The sequence below is a fragment of the Oryctolagus cuniculus genome, chromosome Y (assembly GCF_051225735.1).
Source record: "Oryctolagus cuniculus isolate XC-2025 breed Fujian yellow rabbit chromosome Y, ASM5122573v1, whole genome shotgun sequence".
Lineage (NCBI taxonomy): Eukaryota > Metazoa > Chordata > Mammalia > Lagomorpha > Leporidae > Oryctolagus > Oryctolagus cuniculus.
This window is the reverse complement of record NC_142889.1, coordinates 5,785,844-5,796,634: the sequence shown is the minus strand read 5'-3', so window position 1 is coordinate 5,796,634 and position 10,791 is coordinate 5,785,844. Positions and strand designations below refer to the sequence as shown.

General features: G+C 35.8%; 1 protein-coding gene across 30 annotated transcripts in view; it reads right to left on the bottom strand.

Annotated features, from left to right (window-relative positions):
- Positions 1-1,919: 1,919 nt before the first annotated feature.
- LOC149119149 (zinc finger X-chromosomal protein-like) overlaps positions 1,920-10,791 on the bottom strand; it is a 60,190-nt gene continuing 51,318 nt past the window's right edge. For 13 of the 30 annotated variants that reach the window (XM_089325066.1, XM_089325068.1, XM_089325058.1 and 10 more), the window contains 5 exons: positions 8,040-8,189; positions 7,654-7,797; positions 6,911-7,063; positions 6,270-6,410; positions 1,920-5,513 (listed from right to left, as the gene is read on the bottom strand). In XM_089325066.1, coding sequence (XP_089181192.1) covers positions 4,330-5,513; positions 6,270-6,410; positions 6,911-7,063; positions 7,654-7,797; positions 8,040-8,189 — 1,772 coding nt within the window. In that variant the 3' untranslated portion in view covers positions 1,920-4,329. The remainder of the gene's footprint in view (positions 5,514-6,269; positions 6,411-6,910; positions 7,064-7,653; positions 7,798-8,039; positions 8,190-10,791) is intronic. The other 17 variants (XM_089325073.1, XM_089325080.1, XM_089325075.1 and 14 more) reach the window with 3 other exon arrangements.

Genomic DNA, 10,791 nt, shown 5'->3' with positions numbered 1-10,791 from the left:
GTTGCTCAAACACATAATTGAAAGTGTTTGTCCATAAATATCCTGTTAGTTGTGTGAATATGGATGAAACTAAAGTCCTCCCTAGTTTCAGAAACTGAGTTACAGAAATTCGGAAGGATCTCCCACATATTCCTCTTGCCCAAAAATGAAGCAAGACACACAGAAAACAAAATGACAATAAGTCCTTATCCACTATTGGCAACAACTTTAAATGAAAATGAATTGAACTCTCAGCAAAAGACACAGACTGGCTGAATAGCAAAAAACAAGATCTAAATACACGCTGTCTGAAAGGGATTAAATTTAAGATATAAAAACATATACATAATGAAAATGGATGGGTGAACAGACAACATGAAAATGGCAACCGAAGAGCAGGGATAGCAATAAAAATCAGACAATATAAACTTCATAAAAAAAAAAAAAACACAATTACAAGGGACAAAGTGAAGTATGTAATACAAAGATCACTAATAAGCAAAATGTAATATTTATACATATTCCTAAACCAAGCACAAGAATATTTAAGTATATGAAGCAGCAATATTTGATGTAATTAAAGGGAGAATAACTGAAGACTCCTCTACGTCACTTTGGTAGTGGACAGAAACACTAGGTGGAAGATCAATAAGGAAATAGTTGCTTAAAAATAAAAACAAAATAACATATATAAATAACACAAAATAGCCCACAGAATGTATACAACTCTACTTGGAACACTTTCTTTATTAAGTCATGTTTTCCCACAAAATAAGTGTCCACAAAATTTTACTAAAATTGTATAAAATAGGTCTCAACAAAACTTTATGAAAACAGTATATACTAACTCTTACACTGCAGCAAATCAACCACACCACATATCAGCTAGGGCTCAGGATGTGATCTGACTGTGCTTCTGTTATAGGCACCAGCAGGAAGGTTTGAGCAGTGACTGTTTTCAATGGGAAGATTTTGAGGCTGCACTCTCTCAGGGGAACATCTATCTTTTCCATTTCTACACCTCAGGCTTCAGCAAGCAGCACTACCTTGCTATATTGTACTTGGTCCCTTCCTCTGATGTGCTGATATTTACTGAAGTATTCTTCAGGAGAAGCACAAAACTGAAAGGCACAAGGAATTCTGCTATGGACATGCTAACAATCACAGATGATTGGGTCTTACGGATCTATACTGAAATGAATTTTACTATTTTTGAATTTTGAACAATTTTTGTTTTCTGGAACTCAATTTCAAGTCTCTCACTTGAATGGCAGGGAATCATGCCTTCAGCCATCATCTGGGGTGCCTTCTGGGGTGTGTACTGGCAGGAAGCTGGACTGGAAGAGAAACCAGGACTCAAAAGAGCAACTCTTGGGTAGGGCTGGGACGGTGTATCCTAAGTAGAAACTATTCCCACCAGTCACAAAATTAAAACCTGCAATACAGTTATTTACTGAAATAAAACATTAAGAAGCAAAGATATAACATATTTTTATGTTTACTAAACAATCATACTGCATTTTTTAAAAAATGTTATCTTCGGCCGGCGCCGCGGCTCACTAGGCTAATCCTCCGCCTAGCGGCGCCGGCACACCAGGTTCTAGTCCCGGTCGGGGCGCCGGATTCTGTCCCGGTTGCCCCTCTTCCAGGCCAGCCCTCTGCTGTGGCCAGGGAGTGCAGTGGAGGATGGCCCAGGTGCTTGGGCCCTGCACCCCATGGGAGACCAGGAAAAGCACCTGGCTCCTGGCTCCTGCCATCGGATCAGCGCAGTGCGCCGGCCGCAGTGCGCCGGCCGCAGCGCGCCGGCCACGGCGGCCATTGGAGGGTGAACCAACGGCAAAAGGAAGACCTTTCTCTCTGTCTCTCTCTCTCACTGTCCACTCTGCCTGTCAAAAAAAAAAAAAATGTTATCTTAGTACTAAACACAAAGAAGCTGAACATTTTCTAAAAGAAAAATATTTATTTTTGTACGTTGTTCTCAAGTGTACATTTACAATAGTGTTGTATTTCCTCATGAATTTCTTAAGTATTTTACTTTAAGTATTTTACAATGTGTACAAAGGAAGGAACATACAATATTTCATATCAAAGTTCAACAAACAATAACTTAGGTCCTTAAAAGAAATCTGTACCTCTTTTAACTGAAGACTTTTAACTGAAACATTCACTTTTTTAGCATTACTATCCAAATTAGGAACAAAATCTAGCCTGTAATTAAAAACAATATAAATAGTAAGAATTTTATTTCTGTAATATTTACTTGACCAAGATCTCCGTTACCTTTTAAAGGCTTCAGTGTTGTGCTTAAAAAAAAAAAAAAAAAAACTTTGAGTAACTCCAGCCTATCTGAGAAATAAGCCTTGTTGTGTTTATCTTTCAATTTATCCTAAAATATAAATATGTACTGATTTCTTCATCAATGAACTTCATAGAATGTTTTAAAATTCCTAAATAAAAGTCATAAGCATTTTCTATTACCCAAGGAAAAAATTCAACTTCAAATAAAGTTTTAGAAGTAAATAAGAAACAGAGTTTTCAAAAACAGGACAGAGAATAACATTAAAAACTGGGAGAGAGTATGACTATGTTCTAAAAAGGAGTAAGATGTTCCAAAACAAAATCTATTCCAGGGCTTTGGCTGACATTAGGTTTAAATTCGCATATGCCCAGTGACTTTTAAACTAGACTAAATTAATCTACCATAACAGGGGCTGTTAAACACCACTTAGATTTCTAATCCTATAAATACAGCTTCTGAATATAACTTAGTAGCATACAGAAAGATGACAGATAAAAACTTAACAGTTATGATATGTGGAATGAAGCAACTTAATGAAATCAGTTATCAAATGGGGAAGAAGTCTTCTAATTCCCTTGTGCGAAATATGTATGTGTAATACTCAACTGACGTAACTTAAAAAGTAGCTTCGGTTCTCCAAAATTCATATTCATATTCACCAAATCCTAATGATTTGCATTCACTTTATTAACTGAAAAATTACTTACTAACTGCTAAAAATATGTTAACTCTCAAACATAAGACAAAACTGAAAGACCTGGTATATTCCAACAATGCAACAAAATTTTTATAAGTAAGTAAACATACTTTTATCTCCCAATCAAAGCCAACTTGTATCTTAAATCTTTTTAAATTTTGCAGACTCTCTAAACAATGAAAAAGACCAGACTTGCAAATCCTAGGTGGTAACTAACACATGGAGCCATTATTTCTTTAAGCGCCTCTTTTTTAAAATAGTTTCCTCACAGATTCTCAAAAGAAAACTGAATTAGCCTCCCAGAAGGAGAAAACATTTAAGGTATGAATGTGAAATTATATGAAAACATTTCACCTAGGAATACCTTACTTTCCATTTTTCAGTTATCAAAAATATTTAAATAGCTTTGCCCTTTCCAGTGCCCTTATTTTCCTTCTAATTCTTCATGTGAATCCATGCTCTCAAGAACAACTTTACAAAGCAGCTCTTATATATCATTACATCTTTCAAAACTATTCCACATTTTATCAAATTTGAGATTGTCATTAAATATGTTTTGAGCAAACACATTCATATATCAAATTCAGTGTGCAGCATACACATCAAGTTGCAAAAAATCTTAGGAGCCACATTTACCTCTAAATTCAATCTTCAGTTAAGTCATGTTTGTAAAATATTATTCCAAGGCAAATCAACACAGATAGAATAAAAAATAATGCATGTCCTTGCAGTATAATTTTTTATGTTGGCTATGTTGACAAAAGATGAAAGCACTGAAAAGAAAATGTAAGCTTTCTTTAGCTGCATATTTTGCCTATTAAACAAAATGAAAACCAAATACAAATCTAGTCAGTGTTCCATATGCTAGCGTTTCAAATTTAGTCTGTCAGGTAGTCTGAAAAGAACAGTAAGAAAGACAAGAAAATGATTTCCATGTTATAAGATGTGACATTAAAATCTCCCAGTTTATATTAGCAGATGCATCTATTAATGGAAAAAAATTATGTGGGGGAAAACATCTTTACTTTTAGAGTTACCAATCTTACTTTGTCTTAGACGAGTACCATCACGGTGAACAGTGTAAATAGTTAAAACAGTAAAGCTCTAAAACTGTAAATTCAGTATAGATTGTGGGATTACCTTCTTGAAAGCAACCTAATTATTGCCAGTTGCCCAAACTTATTAGAGGACTGAACAGCATTCAGAATATTCTTGAATAAAATGTAAAGAAATGTTGGAATAATTGTTTTTGTACATAGCATAAATTAATACAGTATTTATGTAAGTGATACTATCTTTAACATGAAGTTTCTACAAACACCAGTTATTTTTTCAATCACCTCTATAAGTACTGTTAGGACAGGCCAACTTCTTTATGATGTCGCATGATGTGCTGGTTCTTTTCTGAAGGTCTTCGGAACCCTTTCTTGCAGTACTCACATCGGTGAGGATAGTCTTTCGTATGAATGGAAATAACATGCCGCTTAAAGCCTGAGGCGTCTGTAGTGCTATACTCACAGTACTCACACTGATACACTTTCCTGCCACTGTGTGTCTTCATATGCTTTTTAAGTTCATTCTGTTGTCTAAATCCCTTTCTACATCTCTTACACCTAAATGGAAGATCTTTTGTGTGAACTGAGAGAATATGGCGACTCAGAACAAATGGATCTGCAATCTTAAAGTCACAATGTCTACACTGATGCATTTTTTTACCCTTGTGAGCAGCCACGTGTTTCTTGAGTTCTGAAGGCCGGTGAAAGCCTTTATCACACATGTCACATTTGTGGGGGTAGTCCTTTGTGTGAACTGAAATAATGTGTCGTTTCAAATCACTTGAGTTCGAACTCTTGTGGTCACAATGCAAACACTGGTGTGTTTTGCTCTCTTGGTGGATAAGAGCATGCTGCTGCACCTCTTTGGTATCGGAGAAAGTCAGAAGACAAATGTCACACTTGAATGGCATTTCTCTAGTATGTTTAGTTTTCACATGTGTTTTTAAATTAGAAGAGTCTGCAGACCTATATTCGCAGAACTGGCATTGGTATGGCTTCTCGCCAGTATGGATTCTCATGTGCTTTTTGAGCTCTGATGGGTGACGGAAACCTTTACCACACTCCACACAAATATGAGGAAAGCTCTTGCTGTGGACTGCCAAGAGGTGGCGATTCAATAATCCTTGTTCAGCCGTCTCATATTCACAGAATTTACACTTATGCATTTTGTTAGCTACTTTTTCTTTATGAATCATTTTGTGAGTAACCAAAGCACCAGCATGAGAGAAATGCTTCCCACACTCATCACATTCAATAACCTTCTCTGTCTTGCTGGTCAGCTTGTGGCTTTCTAGATGGTTGTGTAAACTTAACTTTTTGTTGGTAGTATAGTCACAGTCAGTACAGTGATACTTCTTCTTGGTAAGGTGCTCAGGATGGTTTTTCATGTGCCTTTTCAAGAATCCTCTGGACTTAAACTTCTTCCCACAAATAATGCAAGGATAGACAGTCAAGGGATGTCCATCAGGGCCAATAATTATTGCTAAGAAAGCAAAAGAAGGATGCATGAGTAATCAAACCAAGTTGCTTAGGTTTCTTCAAAATTTAACATGATTTAAACATTATTGGAAAAAAACACTCAAATTACTAGTATTCCTTTTACTGCTCTGCAACATGAGACAGTCTGAATAATCAAAAACAAACAAACAAAAAGACCGTTCTGCTCAGATGATTCAATTGATCTGACTCACTCAAGTTTAAGAAAAAAAAATCAAACAATGACAAAACTACAACAATTTAGGAATGTGCAGAGAATCATTTCCAAAAACAAAGTCCAACATTTCTACTTATAGATCATTTCTAGTAAAATTTAGTCTGATAGTAAGACTTAACCATATATATGACAGTTCTCTCTAATGTGTCAATCAGCATACAAACCAATCCAGGAAAGGAATATGGCCCCTGAACAACTTAAGTACATATATTCTGCTCATCTGTAAATTATGCCTGCCTTCTGACATATTTATATTATTCATGTAAACATATTTTACAAATTGTTATTTCACTGAATCCTGAGATTTTTCACCCTGTTTCAAATTATGATCCAAAACCTGTTTCTTTCCTATCTAAAAAAATCATTCATGAATATCACTGAATTCTGAAAATGTATTTTCAAATTCGATATACCAACGCTACAAGCTAGCGGCTAAAATGCCATCATGACAGTTCTGTGGATACGTACTAGTTTCATCTGAGAGCTCGCAGAACACACTGCGTGGTGGAACTTGTGTGCCCTCACCTGTTTGGTACTGCCTGGAATCAGGTCTTCTCCTTTTCTTTGGTTTTTGTTTAGCCAGTCTGCCAAGGCCAGCAGACTCATCTATGTGCAAGAGGGCACTGGCAGTGCCATTTCCGTTTTCAATTCCATCAGAATTATTACCTAACGATGTGCATTGAAAAACAAAATTATACAGTCTTATAAATGATAAAGAATTAGGAATTCCTTATTAACTACAACAATGAGCAATAAGCCATGATACTCATGAATGACAGAAATGCCCTAATTTAGGCAAAGGGTTTAATGGGCACATATGTTTATAGCAAGATCACAAAAAATACCTAGCTTCCAAATTCAGCATTCACTTTTGCCCCACAGTTTCCTGGGTTGTCTCCCAAAATTGTAAAGTCATAAGCTACATAAACTCAATATAAAAAATCTGAGTTTAAAAGCTCATACAGTAATATATGAAACAGGCACAACAGAAATATAGGATAAGATTAAACGAAGTCAACAAAATATGAAATTTTTCTTTCCTTTTGCTTAAATTACCACTCCAATAAACTTCATACTTCTGAAATCATAAAACTATGGAAATTATTTTCCAGTAATAAATTGATTGCTCAAGAAGAATGAATCCACATAGCAGGCATGTGACCCACCATAAGCAGCTGCCCATGCTATTGGCATGAAGGTTTTGATTTCATTGTCATCCATTTGTTGTTCATGTACACCAGCAGCAGCAGCTGTAACAGCAGCATCTTCCTCTCCTACAATCACTTCCATATAAACTTCATCAGCAATTTCAGCAACATCTAAGTGGAAAATTATAAAAGCTTTTGTGATTAGGTTTACAGAGATTACACAAGAAAAATATATTAGCAGGAAAACACAGCAATAAATATTCAATACTTATTGGTTTTTCCTGTGTAGTGGGTTTTTTGTTTTTTTTTTGTTTTGTTTTGTTTTTTTTTTGTACATAATTTGAGAGACACACAAAGAGATGGCCACAAGCCTATATACTTGTTCACTTTCCAAATGCCTGTACTAGCTTCAGGCTAAAGCTGGTCTCTCATGTGTATGGCAAGGACTCAAGTACTTGAACATCATATCCTGTCCCCAACAGTATGCATCAATGGGGAAACTGGGAGTATAGCCAGGTATGGAGTTCAAGTTAGGCACTCTGATATGGGACTCTGGTGTTTTAACTGCTGGGCCAAATGCTTGTTCCTCATAATCTGTTTATGAAACAACAAACTAAGATTACATTGAAGTGATGTCTCTCCTTAGAATATGACAGCATAAAGAAATATCTAAAATAGTGCTGTTTCTTTCTTTCAGAGATTGCACTAAAAAGTTAAATAGAAACATAAACATGTCTCCCATTGAGAGCCCCCCTGCTTACTTAGATCTTCATCTTCTTGTTGAGACTCATCAACAGCCATATAAACCATCTTTTCCCTGGGAACACGAATACTGCTGTTCTGATCAAGTAATTCGACTCCATGATCATTATCAGGCTCACTCTCTACAATGTCTACAGTTCCACCTTTCAGGGAAGAAGACAGCTCTAAGAATTTATTTCAAATTTTGTTTGACCCATTTCATTTATTAGCTTTTACAATGCTTTTATAACACTAAAATAAGTCTTGAAGTGTTGGAAAATATTTCAAATTTTCCATCTGACATAATGATACATAAAAATAAAAAATCTCAGGAAAAAGTTCATCATATTAAACTATTTGGAACAGGATAAATAAAATGCCTAAATCTCCCCAAATCTCCCCTTACCTAAGTCATCCTCTCCAGTGTCAGCTTTAAAAATGTACACTTTGATCACTTCAGGGCAAGTGCCATCTACTTTACAAGGATTCATTTCTGACTCTGCATCCATGGTCACTCCAGAGGAATTTTCATGTTCTATTTTACCCGCATCATCCACTGAAATGGAAAAAAATACACCCTGAACAATAATAGATATTTAAAGAAGATGATGGTATTTTTAAAAGGTCTTTTTGTGAATGTAATATTTAATCTGGCTTACTTAAAAGTGATTGATTTTACGATGAGATCTATTTCATGTAAAAAAATCTCACATAAACTAATAATTCAAGACACAAAAGGAAATATTTCATCTTTGCTATCCCTAAGTCAAATAATGACTATGTGTTACAGATTTTTTAAAGATCTTAGAAGCAATGTCCTAGCAGTAAAACCAGCACTTAGTAAAGAACTACACCTTAATACCATTTGATCTTATCTGCTTCTGTTGAATCACAAATTTTTAAAGAATCAAACCATGACTGTCAGGAAGGTATACTACAGTGAGACAGTTAATGCAAACTGCCTTAAAATTGTAGTAACAAAAAACTCTTAAGCTTTAGAGTAAGATCTCTCAAAAATAAAAAAAGCATATCTGAAAATTAATAATGCTGCTAATAATAATTACTTTTGGCAAGGTATCTTACAATTGTATCAAACACACACACACACGACATCACTCAAATGCAATTTTCAGTGTGAAGCTTATGTGCCATATTCTTGTTCTTAATATTGGTTCCCACAATTTGCCTATCTTCATAAATTGCCTGGACTCAGAAAATCAGATTGTTGTTAAAGTGATTTATCACTGCCCACCCCAGGAAAAAAAAAATTCAATTGTGTGTCATCTCTCTCTCTTCCAAATACTTCCAAATACCCCAAGATACTTCTCTGGTTAAGCCTGTCAAAATAAAAATCCAGTAAACTTTTTCTTCTACAGTACTTTCTAATCCCTAAGAGAACCTTCTTCTATTAAATGAAATACAAACCACAGCCAAGCAACTAAATAAAATCTCCCCTAACAATTTTCCACCTTCTGTCTTACTTACCCTTGCATCACAAGCCTCATATCTCACATACCCTAAGTTTAACAATTATGATTCAATTTTGCATTAAATGAAAAAATACTTTTTTGTTGAGATGGATGGAATAAATATTTAGTAAAAGAGATCAAAGCCTGTTTAAAACCAAATCATTTGAACCATTAACAGAATTTACAATATCAGAATTTCTGTACCTCTGCAGTAAATACAAGTAAAAAAAAAAAAAAAAAACTGATGGGAGAATTTTTAATGAAAATCTCCAAAATTTTTTCTATCAAATTTAACAAAACTGTGTAATAACACAGCTGACCTCTCTATTCCCTTCAACATTTTCTCCATTTCTAGGCTCTTCTTTTCATTTCATTTTACTCGGCTGCTGGAATTACAAACTTACATGATGCAACTTTTCCTTCAGCACATAAATCTATACAAATTACTCATTATAAAAACTAAGCAACATGAATATTCTTTCTTAAACATATGACTACTGGGGCCAGGGCTCTGGCACAGTAGGTTAATTCTCCACCTGCAGTGCCATCATCCCATATGGACATGGGTTCTAGTCCCAGCTGTTCCTCTTCTGATGCAGCTCTGTGCTATGGCCTGGGAAAGCAGCAGAGAATGGACCAAGTACTTGAGCCCCTGCAATCATGTGGGAGACCTGAAATAAGCTTCTGGTTCCTGGCTTCGGATCGGCCTACCTCCAGATGCCGCAGACATTTGGGGAGTGAAATAGTGGATTAAAAACCTTTCTCTCTCTCTCTCTGTGACTAGAACTCTACCTCTCAAATAAATAAAATCTTAAAAAAAATTCCATGAATCTTCAGTGGACTCTGTTTCACATTTTTCCCTTAAAGTTCCACCACTACCTATCTGTGGATCAAGAATTGAAAGCACATGTATCTAACAACCCACAAATAAATCCATAAACTTTGTCTTCCCTGCATATTATGAGAAAAGTAGTTTTGCTTGTTCTGTAAAACTAACTTCTCTACTCAGGTTCCATATCACATCCTCTCTTTATAGTTTCAACACCACTTAGTGATCCATGACTCTACATGACTATTTCTACTAGGAAACAAGTAAGATTTTCCCCCTGCCTTGAGTCAACAATAAAACAAAAAACTCACCTTCTTATGAGCTCATTTCACAGAACTTCACACGATTGTTTCATTTTTTTTTAATTATTCACATTGCATACTCTCTAAACTCACATCAGGTTTTTGACAGTGATTTCATTGAAAGTGTTGACTGAATTACATAAGAGGATTTCTCAGTCCTCATCTGACTTGTTCTTTAACCCAGCAACTGACACATTTACTCTGCACTTTCCTGAATCGAGTGTCTCCTAGATCATACTTGCAAGTCAAAAACTCTTGATCGAGTTTTCACTTTTTTTCTTTTTTTGGAGATTCACTTATTTATTTGAAATAGTTACACAAGACAGGAGAGGCAGAGAGAGGGAGAGAGAGACCATCCACTGGTTCACTATCCAATTGGCCTCAATGGCCAGGGCTGCGCTAATCCGAACCCAAGAGCCAGGAGCTTCCTCCAGGTCTCCCACACAGGTGCAGGGGCCCAAGGACTTGGGTTATCCTCTACTACTTTCCCAGGCCACAGTAGAGAGCTGGATCAAAAGTGGAGCAGCAGGGACTCAAACTGGTGCCTATTTGGGACGC